Source organism: Amphiprion ocellaris, chromosome 2 (genome assembly GCF_022539595.1).
Source record: "Amphiprion ocellaris isolate individual 3 ecotype Okinawa chromosome 2, ASM2253959v1, whole genome shotgun sequence".
Taxonomy (NCBI): Eukaryota; Metazoa; Chordata; class Actinopteri; family Pomacentridae; genus Amphiprion; species Amphiprion ocellaris.
Genome location: NC_072767.1, coordinates 28,179,441 through 28,197,327, shown reverse-complemented (window position 1 = coordinate 28,197,327; position 17,887 = coordinate 28,179,441). Strand labels below are relative to the sequence as shown.

General features: G+C 40.4%; 1 protein-coding gene across 1 annotated transcript in view; it reads left to right on the top strand.

Annotated features, from left to right (window-relative positions):
• Positions 1–17,887, top strand: part of tgfbr3 (transforming growth factor, beta receptor III) — an 89,770-nt gene that overhangs the window by 54,019 nt on the left and 17,864 nt on the right. Inside the window, exons 5-13 of the mRNA XM_055017246.1 lie at positions 4,495–4,672; positions 7,291–7,453; positions 7,897–8,044; positions 10,493–10,670; positions 10,912–11,198; positions 11,799–11,954; positions 14,180–14,329; positions 14,793–14,978; positions 17,391–17,684. Of these exons, the coding sequence (XP_054873221.1) occupies positions 4,495–4,672; positions 7,291–7,453; positions 7,897–8,044; positions 10,493–10,670; positions 10,912–11,198; positions 11,799–11,954; positions 14,180–14,329; positions 14,793–14,978; positions 17,391–17,684 (1,740 nt within the window). The remainder of the gene's footprint in view (positions 1–4,494; positions 4,673–7,290; positions 7,454–7,896; positions 8,045–10,492; positions 10,671–10,911; positions 11,199–11,798; positions 11,955–14,179; positions 14,330–14,792; positions 14,979–17,390; positions 17,685–17,887) is intronic.

Genomic DNA, 17,887 nt, shown 5'->3' with positions numbered 1-17,887 from the left:
TCACATGACAGCTGTGTCATCAAGGTTTCTTCATGCTTGAGTAAAAAAACACCAAATTTTTTGGTTTTAACGGGATCCGGTTTCTCTTTGGTGAATTTTTCAATGACACATGTAGAGTGAGTGATTTTGACAAAATTTTATGATCTTAAACTCAGATTTGGTGAAATTTCGTGCCAGAACGGCACATCTCAGATGAGAGACCCCATAGTAGTTGTTTTTACACCACTCTATAAAACATACTGTAGATAGACATTTCACCTTGCTGAATGTTTCTTCAAAAACTTGCTGACAACTATGTTTACTGCTTTTGCCCTATGGTGTATTTGTTTGGTAGCCTAAATATGTTTTGTTTTCCTTTCCATCACACAGTTTGTTCTTGTACTTGTCTCCTAAACACAGCCTGCAGTTCAGCCTAATAGTGACTCAATTTTTACCATGTGCTTATTGGTCACAGCTGAATCACTCATGGCTTCGCAGTTGTCCCAAGCAGTGCAAAAGTTTGTGTTTTTATACAGAATTTGGTTTAAATAATTTGTTTTGTAGATTTTTTTTAATGAGATGACTTTGATGGGACCACATGTCAGCAGAGTTCAAGGGCTATCATAAATCTTGTCTGTTTTTGCAGTGTGTGATTGACGAAGAGTGTAATTTTGACTTTTTTTTTAAAAGATACAGTGGTTCTCAGAATTGCTGGTGTTCTTTGGGATTCTGAGGGTTAATAAGGCATTTTTGCTGATTGTCAGTACATTAGCAGCAAAAGTAACACTAGAGTGTTGAAGGACAGCTTATGTAAACAGTATGCGGCGTAGTGTATTTGTGTTTATATATTCTATTTAAGCCAGTGACAGAAATTGCTTTTTGGTTTCCAGCACTTCTTGGTCTGTCAGTTGTGCAGAGAGAAAGAGCAGAGAGAGTTTGTTAAAGCCCAGAGTGGGTCTCTCACTTCCCTGTTTCAAATTCCTGAGGTTTTCAGGGCTCAGCAAGGCCTGCAGCTAATTTGGCTTTCAGGCTTTCCCCTCTAATTCTTTGCGACTAATTATGGTCGTATTCCCGCAATTAAACTGATAAACTCTGCTGAACTTGGCAACGTTGACGAAGAAACCCCAGCTCCTCCTCGGCGGCTCGGTGCGCCACCTCTCTCCTCTTCACCGTCTTTCTTTTGCCTCTCGCCGTAGTAAACACACTAAAAATAAAGTCAACCTGAATTCTTCGACAGAGTCTGTCTCCTCGGCCTCAGTATTTACGGCCTCTGGTGACAATGCCAGGAACACCGAGAGGAGCGTCCAGAGGTCAGACAGATGTTGCGCATGAGGGGATTTGAAAAGTTATGTCTGAAAACTTAAACACCCCGAAGGGATATAATTGTGTTATCATTAAAGCATGATTGCAATTTCGGGACAACTTCATAACACCATCACAGACAAGTGGTTTTCCTCTTGGATTTAACATTTTAATTGGTGCCTGCCAGCACTTTCTCAGCTCATGCATACAGATAGAACACCTCAGAAGAAAGAAAAACAAACATGGAAATAAAATGAGGTACACTGTCTAGACCGTGTGCTTGGACGCATTCAGTTGTTCATTGGTTTTCAGCACATGTGAGTGTTTATCTCTCTGAAGTGAAGCTCAGGGCTGAGCTTCATTAAGTGCCAAAGGAGGTGCCTTCTAAATGTGGCCACACCAGTCTTCCTGGCAGTCCTAATTTTTTGTGTTTTTTAGGGTTCCTCGTCATCATTATGTTTCACCTGTCATACATTTAAGCCCCAAATAATTCATCCTCATGTCAGATTTAGATTTATAGTGAATTTTTATTTGACCAATAGGTTTTCTCTGCTTGGAATTGATATAGTCACAAAAGGCAATAAGACATTGAGTTAGAGATGTTGATGATGAATCTTAACTATTTCTATGCCATGTTCAAAATTATTGATGCCCCTTCTCAGTAATCATTGGCAAAGCCTTTATCTGCCACCACATCAGTCGAACAGTTCTTGTAATTGCTACCAAGCTTCCCGTATGTTTACGCTGAGATTTGCAACCACTCCTCTTTTGTGATGATCTCCAGGTCTTTGAGGTCAGGAGGCTTCTTGCCATCATTCTGGTCTTTTAGTTCCTTCCACAGATTTTTGATGGGATTCAGGTCTAGACTCCAAAATGTTCATATTGTTTTCTGGTAACTATTTTTGATCACTTCGCCTGTATGTTTTAATGTACTATCTTGTTGGAAGGTCCAGTACTTCCAAAGGCCAAGTTTGTTTTTTTTTTGCAGGCTGTCTGATGTTTTCCTCCAGAATCTTAATGTTGTCCTCTTTTCTCTTGATGCAGTTTACTTTGACAAGGTCACCAGGCCCATTGCACTGAAAAACAATCCCAAAGTTTTCATTCCTACCCCTACATTCATCCGGAGGATGGTCTTGGTGGTGGTTCTTGGATGTTTCTTGGCCTCTACCATATTTTTTTCCAGTGCAAGGGTCACGTTCAGCTTCCTACCGCGCCCTGTAATATTTTTCACATGGTGGAACTCTTTGTACCTGTTGGTTCTTCTTTCCACTGTGGCCTCTGGCACTTGAAAACACCTTTGACTGTCTTGTGCGCAGCCACAAGCTACAACCAGAGGTCCTCACTGAGTTCTTTGACTTCAGCCATGACTTACAAATGACACTTAATTGAATACCGAACTATTGCATCACCTGTTTCCAAAGTGTAGTGTATTAGAGTGCTCTACAACATGATAGAAATTAACAGAACCATTTAAAGTAGGATAGAAACTTGCACCTTCTCAAAAATTTGTGACCGTCTCAGGGGTTATCAATATTTTTATATTCATGAACAACATAAATAGTTGCAATACATAATTTACACCTCTATCACAATGTATTTTTTTACTTATTTATATAATATCCAGTCTGAAGAAATCTGTTGGTCAACAAAAGTTCGGCATAAATCTAAATTTGGCATGGTAATGAATCATTTTTGGCTTAGCTGTATGTATGTGCACTCACCTTTTGGCATTTATGTTTGTCTGGTTATGAATCTGTCTCTGTCAAGTATTTGTGTTTTCTTTGTAGCCCATTGTGGGCACACCTACACGTTTGTGATGACGCACTCTTACACAGCACTCAGTGTAAACACTGGAAACCTTATTGTGTACGGGAACATGTGTAAAAATACGCACAGCATATTTGTAGAAGTTTCAAATGACGGCTGGGATGGAGTATGAGGGATGGGTTTCACCAGTGTTTAGAGAGCTGGTTTAATTTTGGAAAGGCTTAGCTCTTTTTTGTGAAGTCTGCCAGCAGGTTCTTTATTTTACAGTTGTTTTTGTTTTACTTCAAATAAGGATGAGTGAAGTTGAGTTTTATGAGCTGTCCCTGTCTGCTGAACTTTTGAATGTTATAAACTTTAAATGAAATGCATAATTATTTTTTTCTTTTAATCCTCTTCGTTATGGGCACTTTCTGGGCATTTACTCCTGTCACATTTTTCCAAATTTTTCACTGCAGCATTTAGTCCTGCACCTCTGTGGAAGCAATACAACCATGGTTAGAGCTAAAGAGAACTGTTTTTTTGTGCAGAGTGACATCACTATAGTGCCAAAGACCATAAAAAAGAAAAAAATGTTTTTCAAATGCTCAAAGGTGTTAGTAACACTGGAAAAAATGTGACTCTGCTTACAAGAGGTATTTGTCATTTTAGTAAACAGCACAACCATGACTAGAGTAAACAGAACTAAATGCCATTAGTGGGATATGGTAGTTTTAATGCCAGAAATCCTAAAAAATTAAAACAAACAAAAAATGAAAAACATGTGGAATCCACACAGGAGACACTACAGGTGTTACCAATACTGGACAAAACAGAGGGCTCTAGATATTTTACTACTTGCATTTTTTTTTCCATATTTGTCTTTCTGCTTTTAGTAAGCACAGCCTTCAGTTCAGTCCAGTTCATCCAAAAAGTCCCTGAATTTTTGTCATGTCGCTGTTGGTCACAGCTGGGTCAGTCTAGGCTTCACAGTTGTGGCGAGGAACACAGAATATTTTTTCACATTATCTGTGCCATGTTTTTCATGAACTTTTAAAAGAAATATTGATACTTGATTCTGGTAAAATATTATGATTTTACGCTTAAATTTGGTTAATGTTTCGGACAGAATAGCACATTGCAGATGAGTAGCTCATGAACCACCAGAAAAGTGAAAATCCACAGACTTTTTTTGTTTTTACCATTTTTGGTTCTGTTAAATGGTTTAATTTTGTAAAATGTTGAAATATAACATGCCTTTGAAACCTGCTGGTGGATTTTGGTTATGGAAGACATCATTGTCACTGTCTTAAAATATTTTGCTTTTGTAAATAACTTCACAGGGATGGATGTTGGATATGGGTAAAACTGAACAAATGGAAGGAAGCATATTGCACAGACCCGATAACAGCTCATCCCAGCAGTTGCTTTTGTTTTCTAACGTTCCTGCCTTTTCTCCTCCTCCTCAAGGTATCCGAGGGCTCCGAGGTCTCCGAGCCGGGAAACTTCTCCCTCTTCACCCAGATCCAGGAGACCCTTCCCCACGGCAACGAGCACCTCCTCAACTGGGCCCAGAAGAAGTACAGGGCAGTCACCTCTTTCTCTGAACTCAGGATGACTCAAGCAATCTACATCAAAGTTGGAGAAGGTGTGCACCAGATTCACAAAATTCCCAAACATAGCTCTAGGCCCCAAGGCATGCCCCCCCCCCCGATTCCCCTTTGGCTCCCATAACTTTACTTAGCGTTTGTGTTTTAGCTCAGGCTAGAGGTTTACATGCACCACTCTTGGAAAAGAATTTCCTTCCCTCAATAGACTTTCACCCCTTCACACTATTTAGCAGGCTGCCTGTGGTATTTCTGAGTTTTAGCTGCTAAGAATTGTGGCACTCCTGAGTAGTCATGGTAGTATTTTGACAAAATTACCCTATTCAGAACCTGCATCTTAGTGGTCCACATATTCTTTTTATTTGAACTGAAACAATCAATGGATTACATGCTTTAATATTTATTAACAACTAGTTACATGAATAATCTTGGAAGTTTGAAGAAAAAATATCAAGTTCCAGACTCTGAAATGTGAGAATTTTTTTGCTTTTTTAATCTTATATGACAGTATATATCTTTGAGTCATAGTCAGAGATTGAAGTGTTATATTTGTAGACCACAAATAGGACAGGAAGACAGGCTGTTAAAACTAATTCTTCAGTTAACTGACAAAATAATTAGACTAATCAAGATCATTTGTGCTGTGGCACACCTGCTGCATAGTGCAGACTATTCACCATTTTTGTGAATATGACGACACTTCATACTTGCACCGTAGGTTTATATAAAGTAGATGTCATGGTTAGATACAACATTCCAGAATCTCTGCACACATCTGCATGCTGTCAAAGATGACGTTCCAATAAATAGATTATAAAAGTATAGAAACAAGACAGAAATTAACATAATGACATCATCTGTATGATGTAATTAAGTAATTAATTTTAAAAAATCTTACTAAAATGTATGATTTATATTAACCTTTTGAACCCCAGGCAGTTTCTGAGCAGTTTATTCACTGTGGACTCATTTCTTTGAATATTTATTTTGCAACAGCTGAAAAAAGTTGGACCCATCCTACATACATACAGTTTTGGTCTCCTTAGTTTGTTTCATCATTCATGACAACTGTGTGGAGAGTAAATTTTTTTTTTTTATAAAACTCACCCACTTTAATTGTATTAAGGCCTAAAGTTATGTGAAATATAGGACGTAGCCAGTGACAGGAGGGTACCGTCACAGGGAGATAGCAACAAATTGAGCCACCAAACTGAACTTTAAAACTCACAAACTGATTAATCAATTCAATCAAAGTAGTTGGAAATCACTTGCACAGCTAATAGATGTAGAGTCGTAGCTCCAATCTGTTCTCAGTGCAGCTAAACGTAGAATTTTACCAATGGATTCAAGTAATCAGAAACATACATCTCTGCTGAGCATTAATGAAGTAAAACAACAACAAAATGTAATGTGATGTCTTTTTGTGGGATCCATAGGCATTGCATTAAGCTAAGAAGAAGATAGGAGGAAAAAAAAGCAAAAGATAGATGACACAATTTTTCCAATAAGTAAGTTGAGGCAGGAGTGTGTCTGACTTGAAGAAGCACTGGGAGATTCTCAGGGGAGGCTATGATCGATCTTCACACGTGTTCTGGATGCAGACTTTCAATTCTTTATTTTCTGTTGGCCGGTTCACACAGTGAATAGACTGCACGTACAACTTCACAATTCATCAGCTCTCAGACAGGATATCTTGTTTTTAATGAGAATCTTTCACTACGTGGAAATAAAAAAGCAAAACTTGTGTCTGCAGAGAAATAATGGCTCCACTGCTGCTGATGATGAGTAAGTTCTGTCTCTATGTTGCTGGTTGCTGTGGAGAGAAGAGTGGTTGCTCAGATTGAAGCGCTTTGGCTTCTGTCATTAAGGGCTGTGGTTTGGCCAAACCCCAGAGTGCCATGATGTTTACTTGAAGTAAAGAGCAGTAGATTTCCATTCCTTCACATCTTCACGAGTGTTTCTTGAAGATGCACAGATTGTCACTTTGCTTCCGAAGGGGTCCATCTTCAGGATCTCTCCTCGGCTCTTTAAAGTGCCACAAGAGATCCGGTGCCAACCTTGAGTTTACACTCTGTCCAAAGTTCTGTTTTCCTAATAAGGAAACATCTGTCTTGTGTTTTTCTCTGAGTGCTGAGAAAGAACATAACTTTGCATGTAAATAATTGGTTTAGAAGTTGCGAAAGTGAAGTAGGAAACACAAGAAGAAGCTTGATTCGATATGAAATTATTATCCTGTTATTACGTAGGAATCCTGGTAAAATTCCTTGCTTAGTTTTCCCACATAAAATAAAAAGAGAGATTTCCCTGTTGATAAGAAAACAGGTTATGCCAACTAGAGCACGCCCAACCTCATTGGGCACACAGGCTTTGGCCTTGTTCGTGCTGCATTTAGAAGAGAGACAATGGGAATACCAGCTGCAGGGTTGTAAGGAAACTGTTCCTGGAACAGCTGAGACAAAGCAAACATTCACCCAACTCAAGTCTCCCTGAGCAGGACCTTGAATTCCCCCCAGAAGCAGCGGGTGCCATTCTGTAGCGGACCTCAGGCTCTGACCTCTCAGTGGTGGAGACGAAACAGCAAGCTGTATTTCTACTTTGGGGGATCAAAATAGCCACACAGACCCCCCAACCACTAACACAAACATCTCTCTCCTTTCAGACCCAGTGTTTTCTGACACCTGCAAGATCGATACCAAGTTCCTGTCTTTGAACTACCTGGGCAGCTACGAGGAACCACAGACCTCAAAGGGTTGCGTCCTGTCTGTGCCTAACAAAGACCGAGAAGTCCACATCATTGAGCTCCAAGCCCCCAACTCCAGCAGGTGAGCAGCCAAAGCAGCCGAAGCCAAGAGCACATGTTGTCAGAGTTTATTTTTGAGGTCAGGATGCTCTCACTAATCTCTGTGGAGTTTGTTTTGGATGGGAACTAACATGAAGGCAGAGGGGGGTTACTTTTCACTCAGTCATGTTCTTTTGAGGAAGATATTTCAAAACTGGGTCTCCACGTCCAGGTTGCCAGATAATGTCCTCACTCCCCAGTGGAGTGATAATTCTGTACACCCATAAGACCTCAGATGTGGGAATGTATTGGTAGCTGTGCTGTCTCTCACTCTTGTGCTATCTGGTCTGTAGTGCATATGTCTGCCCTTTTTTTTATTCTGGGAATGGGTCCAGCTTTTTAATTAGTTGGCCAGACACAGAAGGCATGATAACATTTCGTTGACCCCAGCTATCGAAAATTCTTTTTTTCTCTGTTTTCCTGCAGTGCTCTCCAGGTGGATGTCAAAGTAGAGCTGAGGCCTCTGAAGGACGATGCCGCGGTGTTTCGTGACGTCGTCTTGATCCTCAAATGTGCCAAGTCCGTCAACTGGGTCATCAAAGTCCACAATGTGATCGGAAAGCTGGATGTTGTGGTATGTTATTCAGAATAAATACAGAAAAAAAGCTTTTCATCAAATGATAGATTTGTTTTATGCTTCACAGACGTCACAGGAGATTTTATGTCTTCGTACCACATATCACACAGCCTCAGAAGTCATGTTTCAGACAGAAATGTCAACACTTTTCACCACCAGCCAAAGAATTTGTCACACCAAGCTAAGTGTTGAATTGGCGCTGGGTCCACGCTGCAGGACAAGGTGGGGATATCGGGTTAGGAGGACCTGTGAAATTTCATTGTCATCCCTTTCAGAGAGCCAGAGGGCCTGAGCGTTGGGACACCACATATTTTCAAAGCCAAGGCTACAGCAGAGCACGAGCTGCTTCTCATCAGTCTTAATGTGAATTATGAGCAGCGCATGCTTTGGGCACTTTAAGGACCTCCTCGCCACACACAAAAGACAAACACTGGCTAATTACTACAATATATCAGAGCACCCCCTACTTAGACATATGGTTTTGTACATATCAACACTAAGCATGTGTATATAGTTTTGAAATGAAATCTTCATTACCACTATTCAAGTCTCCTAGGAACCGTAGGAATGAGACACCTGAGCACACTTTGGAAGCATTTTTTAACCGTCGCTCATGTCGATGCAGAAGTGGAGGTTGTCAAACCACCATATTTGCTCCAGGGTTGGAATTTTATACCTCGTCTTTCTCGTGAGCAACACACACACCATTATTGAACATTTCAAAAATGATTCACGTCTGGTATTTACTATATGATGGGCTCTCTACACATCAGTTTGCTGCTTTCTTGAATGTACCTCTCAGCTCTCTAAGCCCTGCACTAATTTGAGTGGAGGTGTGCGGTGCGTTCCATGTTTCCTCCGGGGTGAAATGCTGATACTCCTACAGAGCTGCAGCAGTTATGACGCTGCACTTTTGCCAGGCGCGGTGTGTTTGTACAGCTGCCTGGTTGCTGCTGTAAAGCCTCGTCAAAACCAGCGTAACTTATAGAACAGCACAACTGGACAGTCATACATAATGTGCCCAACAAATAGACTGGCATGTTTTGTTAATTTATTATATTACATACAGTACAACAGACAGAAAGACAAAAAAATTTTAATCAAACAGAAGGCATCTGAACTTCCCTTTTTTTGGTTCTTGAAGACATTTCACCTCTCAAAAGACTTTCTCAGTTCTAACTGACTGATAGGGAACCCCCATATATATATTGTCAACCCCAAATAATATGGCTTATGGTGCATTAATGAAGCAGGATTAGTGAATGGTTGTGAAACTGCCTGGTGATGGATCTCGAGACTGCATTATAAGTAATGGATAAGTGGTGCTATAGACCTTCATCTGTTTTGAGATGGTTTTTCCAGTTTAACATAGGCGTCTTCCTTTCCTCTTTTATTAAACTATCTTCTCTCTGCAGAATATTCACACTGGTGTCCATCTATGTTAAACCATAGCAGTTTTCTCTAAACAGTCTACAACAACACTTACTAGGCACTTACAATGCAGTCTTGAGAAAGATATAAAAGAGGGAAAAGCAGAAAATCAGTGACCAATGTTGGTTCTTCCTGTGGTCCACTACAGCACTGACTGTATATAAAGATGGATGAACCCTTTCGGACATCACCCATTGGTTTCCGAATAAGTGATTTTGAAACTGTGTGATGGCTCCAGCTGTGGTGGCTAACATATTGGTGGCTCCTGATTCCTGCTAACCCTGAGCTAATTGTCTCTAGGCCATTCTCTGGTCTAAATAAATATAATAAACTTAAACCAGTTTTAGTACAGACATTTTTGAACATGTACAAGTTTGCAGGATATTAAAATAAATGGTGAATGTGTGCTTTAATGGCTACCTTAGTCAAAAAATGAAAATCACAACCTGCGAAAATAGCTGGTAATGCCATTCTTCATTCTTCTTTATGTTAAACCTTGTAAAGGCTCAGTTGAAATGCAAGGTCATTTTGCAGCTCCCAAAAAGATGATATTTTGACTTTTACTTGACTACTGTGGTACACAGGATGCTGTGCTTGTGCAACCAGTGTTTGGGAGATCAACAACTATGCATGTGACATGACAGCCTCATAAAACTGAGCTCTCACTTCTGTCAGTGTTGCTTAAGAGATCTGAATGTGTGGGAAATGGCTGTGAGAAAGAGCGAGTCCTCCCTCACCGAGAGAGCAAGCAGGGCAGGACTTGAATTTTAAGAGCAAACTAACATGTTGCTTTCTCAGCATTGATCGAGCTGGGACACGCCCATTACGTCGCACTCATTCACATGATTCACAGTTGACACAGAATAAGTGCAGGACTGTACATGAAGTTAAATATCTGTGATAATACCTGAACAGTAAATCATGTCTTTTTGTGTGGAAGATCTTTGTGCTCTTGTTGAAATCATAATTTCTTGGTATTTTTGATGGAAAAGTAATGAGCTTTCTTTTACACAGGCTTCTGATACTGTGAGTGTGACCTCACAGATGACAGTGTCAAAATCCCCCAAACAGCACCTACCATCAGGGCCACAAGCCTTGATCAAGTGGGCACAGGGGCATAACTACAGTCCAGTTACATCCTACACCAGTACTCCTGTGGCCAACCACTTCAACATCCGTCTTAGAGAGCCAGGTAACCAGAAGAAAAGTCAGCTAAGTTCTCCACCTGTGTGTTCATTTAACATACTGTATGAAAGTTGTACACTTTAGCAGCCACTCCAGTTTCCTTGATAATAATATTTCACATTTTACACGCCTTATTTAGACCTTATTATTCAAACTAGTGTGAAATAGTTTAAAGTTTTTACAGTCGTAGTTCTGTGCAGTTTCCCTCCTTATAAAATCAGCCTCACGGCGCTGTGTGTGACTTCCAGATGTGGTGGATCCTCTGGAGAGCAAAATGCCTCCTGAGCTCTCCATCTTTCGCAATTCTGGTCCTCATCCTGGAGCTGGAACTGCTATGCGACACTCCGGTCTTCCCTTTCCATTCCCTCCACCTTTGGCCGACGACCTGCCCTACCTGTCGCTGCCCTCCGACTTTGGCGAGCAGCCCTGGGATAATGGAGAACCTGAGGAGCAGCAGGGCGTTCTGAGTGTCGGCCTCAGTGTGCAGTGTGAGGACAATAGGATGGTGATCAGCATCGACAAAGAGAGTCTGCAAGTGAGTGAGCAGCATGATGATGCAGATCATAGATCTTACCTAGAAACTCACAACTGGTGATGGTTTAATATTTATCTTTCATAAAACAGTATGCACATGGCATGCTCAAAACTAAAAAGTAGACCTTACAGCGACAGTCAGCAAATGGTAAAGCCACTGAAATACACAAATCTAATTTTATTAAATATTTATCTAGTTATCCACCTTACATATCAGATTTACCTGCTGCCATGACCTCCCCTATACATAATGTAGGGTGAACAAGTTTCACATCTACAAAAATGAAATAAGACTATGTAAAGAGGAATTAAACAATCCCTACACGGGCCGACACTGAAGCGAGTGAAACTGTTCCAAACATTTGGCGTCTGAACATGGGGACAACTCAGTCAGCCCACATCACAGAATGGAAACTGGCATAGACTGCAATTAGGAGCTGGAGTGAGACCACCTTGTGGGATTTGTTTATTCCTGAGAACTAAAGTTTGACACAACCACTCTGACTTTTTTCTTAATTTTTTTTCTTTTTCAATTCTGAGAATTAGTCAGTAAAGTAAAAGAGTTTTTGATCGTTTTCCCATTTTTCTGATGTTCCCGCAGGCAAACGGGATCACTCATGCCAACCTCACGCTGCAGGACCCAAAATGCAAAGCAACAGTCAATGCCACCCACTACACACTGGAAACTCCTCTGACTGGCTGTCAGACCGCCGTTTATCCCCTGCCAGATAGTCCAATGGCCCTCCACATTAACTCTGTGAGTATAATATCTGATACTGCCTTTTCGACAATGCCATTATTGGTTTACTTCAGTAACTATGGCAACACATGCAGTTAAATAGCCTGTGTTCTGCTTTGCTGTTGGTGGATCTCACTGAGAGCTTTCGAGTACTGCATATGGCTATACGATAGGGACCTGTCAATCTTAAGGTAGTCCCATCTGAAAATACTCCCTGTTTTATCGTCTATTTTCTTCTAAATAGGACCATAATTTGCAAATTGAACACTATGCTGTATTGAAAGAGACTTGAAACTAGTGATTAAGACTAAAAACTGTTTAGGAAAAATTGCATCTAGGTAACAAATCAAGTGAGACATAGGCTAATATTCTTCGACTACAATACAATCAGACTTCTTTTTGCAGCCAGAGGAGTCGCCCCCTACAGGCTGTTAGAAAATAAGCAGCTTTAAGTCACCTGAAGGCTACATCCATCTTTCATTTACAATTTGAACGATGATCAGGCCAATTTCACAAACAAGCAGGAGCTCAGACTTCACTCAGAAGATACTGAAATTACATGAATGGAAACTAACATCAAGTGGGAGTCATTGCTAATATTAGCCAGTTTAACTTCACCTTTCCAGGCAGAAACCACCTACCACTCAGATAATGGAAGCAGGTTAGCTTAACATCATCTAACTGTGCTGTGTGGGGCTCGTTGAAGCAGAGAGTAAAAATAACATCTTGAAGGATGTTTGTAGGCGGCACATGACTATGAAGCTCTGCAGTCAAGTTTACAGCACATCTTCCAACACTGCAGTCCACAAATGTCACTGCTGCCATGTTAAATTCTCACTCGGAAGCTTGACATCAAAAGTCTGTTTTAACAAAATGTACACAAAATTGTTCTCAATTGTGTACAAATGGAAAATTTAAAAAATGTGGACAGTAGCTGCCATGTGACTATTATTGTATTTCCTTGCATGAAAAGTGAAGAGAGAAAACATTGCTGTTCCATTTTTTATATAATGGTGAACACTCACTTGTTTTTGTGGGTTTCAACATTAAGGGCTGACATGCACAGTTATCTTCATTATTGTGGAATGCGTTCATTCAGCATATTTGTTCTAACAAGCAAAGATGAATCACTTCCTCCCCAACCTTTAAAATCTTTTATGTGGGGAAATTTGGAACAACAATTTTTTCTAGCCAGTGGAGATTGAAAAACCCGGGCATATGTCCAAGGTCATCTTTTGTGTTACCATTTGGATGCAGGGACAGCCTCTGACCTCTGGCCAAAAGAGATTAATTTTCATTGTCTCAGGCCCCACACATCAAAGATCATCTGTTTTGGCTGCTGTCTTCACTGGTGGTGTGAGAAGTTCATTTAATGCAGCAGTGACCCAGTGGCAGGTCAGCTAACATTTGGGATCCTGTTAGTGTTCTAGTTTTTGTCCTCTTCCCTCATTAAACCAGAGTTTTCTTCAAGCAGCATGCACATGTCAGGAACCTGACATGTCTCTGCTCTACTGAGAAATCACAAACATGTTTTGTTATGCTGAAACCACAGGACTTTTTAACCCTCTGATAAAATCACTTTATGGTTTGAGAAGCATTTTATGTTTACGAAATCACCACAGTTACACAATTTAGCAGCTAGACACAGTAAAAACACAAAGAATCATCGGATTTTCAACACTTTGATGATTCTTGAACTAATAATGTGTGATGCACCTTTTAGTCTGGAAAATGAAGGCATTTTGTGACTCGGCCGCAACGAACACTCACAAGACAAAAATTCCTGCAGGACCTGCAGGCTGTGTGTACACAGACCAGATGGATGTATGGACAAGTATGGAAATACACTACATATATTATTAGTATGTAATATCAATAGTATGTTGAGCCACCATTTCTTTCTAATACTTGTTATTTATGATATTACAGTTGTGCCAGATGACATTTTTGTTTCCATAGAGGTTCAGGAATGTACGTATCAGTGAAAAATCCTCCAAAACTCAATAAAAATATGACAGAAGCTAAAGACCCCCAGAGACTTCTTGGGGTTCAGAGGACTAAGCAAGAATTTTACGTTGACCCCTCTCAGAGATTCATATCTCTGCCTGAATTAGGCAACATTACTCAAAACTGGATCTGTTAAAAAAAAAAAAGGTCTGGAAATTATTTTTGTGAAAGTTTTCTTTCCCTCACTGACTGATGTGGCTTTGCTTTTGTGAGTAACAAATCTCTGTGGACTGCAGGTCGTGATCAGTCATGCCGAGACTAAGAACGGGAGTGGCGGGCCGCTGGATTATGCGGATCTGGAATCTGTAGACGTGGTATCCAGAAGGGACCCGGTGGATTTAGAGAGAACATTTACAGAACAAAGACAGCAGCCATCCATCGTAAGGGTAAGATATTGGGTTTGTTGCAGTTCTTTCTCTGTTTGAGCTGCTCTTGATTGTGGGGTGAAGGTTAACAAGTCAAGACCACTGATAAACTACATCTCTATATGCAGTAAATCATTCACATTTGGAAGAAACTCCATTTCCCAGAGCCCCTTGGTGCTAGTAAAGAGTCATCTGGCTCCTGCAGTCGCTCCATCTTTCCATGATGTTCGTTTAGTAGACTTGACCTGACTTTTTCCATTTGAAAGTTTCTTCATCTTGTCTCTGTCGACTTATTTTCCTTTATCTCATCCATTCTTCATTATTGTTTTTGTTTATACAGCATCTCTTGTGATTCTTCCCTATTTTCATCTTAATGTGGTCAAACCATGACACATAGTCATGTAGGGTGAGGGTGCTTGGTGGTGGAATCTAATGTCAGATCCCTGCTGGTGTTTGTGCTGGCTTTGTTTTATTCTCCTCCCAGTTCAATTGCACATACAGAAAGAACCAGGAACCCTTAGACACTCTTCCCAAGTTTGTGCCGGGACCATCCAGGCAGCCGGTCGACAACATTACGTTTACCATGGAGCTGTACAGCATGCCGCCATTCATGAATCCTTCACGCCAGGCCTTCTTCACCGTTTCACAAAATCAGCAAGTGTTTGTGGAGGTATGTTTTTATAGTACTAATCTCAGCATGCATGGAGTGTATTTTTGTCCTTAAATTCAAAATTTTGCAGGAAAACTGCGCCATGTATGCTCTCTGTCTGGGGCTCGAGCTGTTCTCGCTTTGATCTCGTAGTGTGGCATCCGTAGGGTCAGTTTGTATTTTGTCTAGTTGAGGCTAAAAAGCTAACACTTACGTTCGTCTCACCACTCATCTCTGCCAGTTTCAAATCCTGTCTGTCAGGTTCAAAATGTATTTGTTTCGCGACAGAAATGGTGTTGTTTCATGAAAGAGAGCAAAGACTGCTCTCACTCCTTTGAAGAGATGATTTATGATGATATCGACAGGAGATGCTTCACTGACAGTGTGGACACAAAGCCAGTGGGTTACAAAGAGTTGTCTGTGTGGGAGGCTGAGGCATAACCTTCCTCTCAGAACTCACACTGTGCTGAGACCTGACCTGAGGCAATGGCCAAAAGGTGCACGAGTGCACTTTGATGCTCACAGAGTGGCTTTTTGTTTGTTCAGAACACCCCTCTCAATAATGTGGACATGCGATATATCCAAACATAAGCTCAGTTATGTATTATAGGCTTTTATCTGTGTCATTTAAATATTATTTTTATGTGTCTGTGTCTGTTTTTCACCCTGGCTAGGACCTTTCTAATGAGGATACCATCATTGACAATCCAAAAGGGGAGGGATAATAACTCAGGGGACTGTCTTGTGGTTACAGATGGAAAAATATCACTGTCATCCTGACTAGGACTTAAAGTCTACTTCAGTGAATTTGTTTGGATTTCTGACTTTTGTCAATATCCAGGCAGAGGTCCTCGCTGTGGTCTCCAGACCCTCACAGTGGTAGTGAATGGTTCATTAAGCAGGGAGGAAGACAATGCACAAGTTTTCCTGAACCGCCAAATTTTGTAGTCGAATACTGTTCATGAACCCGAAAACTCAGGTTTAAACAGAGCAAGGAACTAGAAAGAAGAAGAATCATCAGATTGTCAACTTTTTGACTGTCTGTGAATGTAGTATGTGTAGTTTCATCAGGAAAATTAACTGTGCTATTTCCTTAAAATAATGTTCTTCTACATGTGTCATTTCTGAATATGGCAAAAATAAAGCATCCAGGTCCAGTAGAAAAAAAATAATAATAATAATTCTGTGCTCCTCAATGCACCTCAAAAGCTATGACTGCTTCAGATGTGAGCAAAAAGTCCAAAACTTTTCAGTTGAACTGCAGGCTGTGTTCACACAGAGCAAAGAGGAGACGACAAGAGACGTTGAGAGGAAAATAAACATACTGCATCAATGAAATGAATGTAGCACGGTTCACAAAAAGTATACAGAGGAGCAAGTTGTTGAAAGACAATTTCAGCATGGTGAAATGTCTTTCAAGAGCTGATGTGCAGAGTACTGGGAAAAGTCTAGAACTGCAGAACTGATAATGTCTGTGGTGTATTATGACAAAGGTATATATAGATCATAGATCATTTTTTTGGTCTTTTTTACTAAATATAGTGTGGACAGCATATTTTTGCAGATGTAAAATAAAGAGATATCACAATTTTAGATTTAGATTTGGTTAATTTTCCAGAGAGAGCAGCATATCACAGATGAGTAGTTCATGGACCATCCGAAAATTGAAAACTTGATGGTTATTTTTTGCTTTTTATAGTTTTTTGCTACGATAAATGGTGTAATTTTGTAAATCTTCTTGCAAATAACAGACCTTTGAAACTCGCCAGTGGATTTTGGGGTTCAGCAGATTAAAACAACTGCTAGAACAGTGAAAGTGAACTGAATCATAAAACTAAATCAGTGAGCTAAAAGAATCCAGAAGCTCCACAGAGCTTTGGGGAACTGGGTTATTACAAGTGACTCGTTTCGTATTAAACTCTCATTTGATCCAATGCTAATATATAAACAGCTGTACATAAATTATTTGACATTTTGTAAATCATTTGTTTTCCGATCAAGAATGAGATTAGAAGATTGATACTGCTCTCATTCCTGTATGCTAAATATAAGGCAACATTCAGGAGATGACTAACTTGGCTGTTAGCAAGCGTGGCCCTGTCCAAAAGAAACAAAATCTGCCAAAGAACACATCTAAGGCTCAATAATTCAATTCATACTGTATATCCTATTTGTTTTAATCGGTGCAAAAACCACAAGTTTGAAATGGTGCACTGTTGTTTTGCATAAGGTTTTGTGCAGGACAGAGCCAGGAATGTTATCTCTTGTGTTATCTTGAATAAGCACTGAACATTAGGTTTGTGGCTTGATCGTAGCAAAGTGAGCGTAAAATGACGTCATTATGGCTTTCCTCCTAGTGACATGAAGAGGCTTGTCATGACAAATAAAAAAAGATCTGCATACATGGAAAAATGTTTTTCCTTTTTTCTCCAGGTCACTTCTACTGCATCAGATCCAGAGCTAGGGTTCACCATCTTATCGTGCTTCATTTCTCGCAACTCCAGCCCCACTGTTTCATCAGACTACAAGCTTATCCACACAGTTTGCCCCACAGATGACTCCGTCAGAATCTATCCTCAGTGGGACTTCCCCGTCCCTCACGCAAAGATGGATACGAAAAGTTTCAGCTTCACCTTCGACTCAAAGCTCAACATGTCCTTTGTCTTCCTGCACTGCGAGATGTCTCTGTGCTCAAAGAGACCTCAGGGGAATCAACGTCTACCATTGGTATACAGTCTAATCTTCTCCAATTACTTTTTTCCTTTTGCATATTTAATTATTTTACTGTACAAGCCATCACAGTTGTTTTAGTCTCTCCAGAGCCGTATAGTATTAGCAGCGTTTGTTTGACAAGATCTTGAGTCGGCGTTGTAGCACACCATCTTTATTCTGGCTGACCTGAGCCGTTCAGTATCAGGTCTGCACCCAAA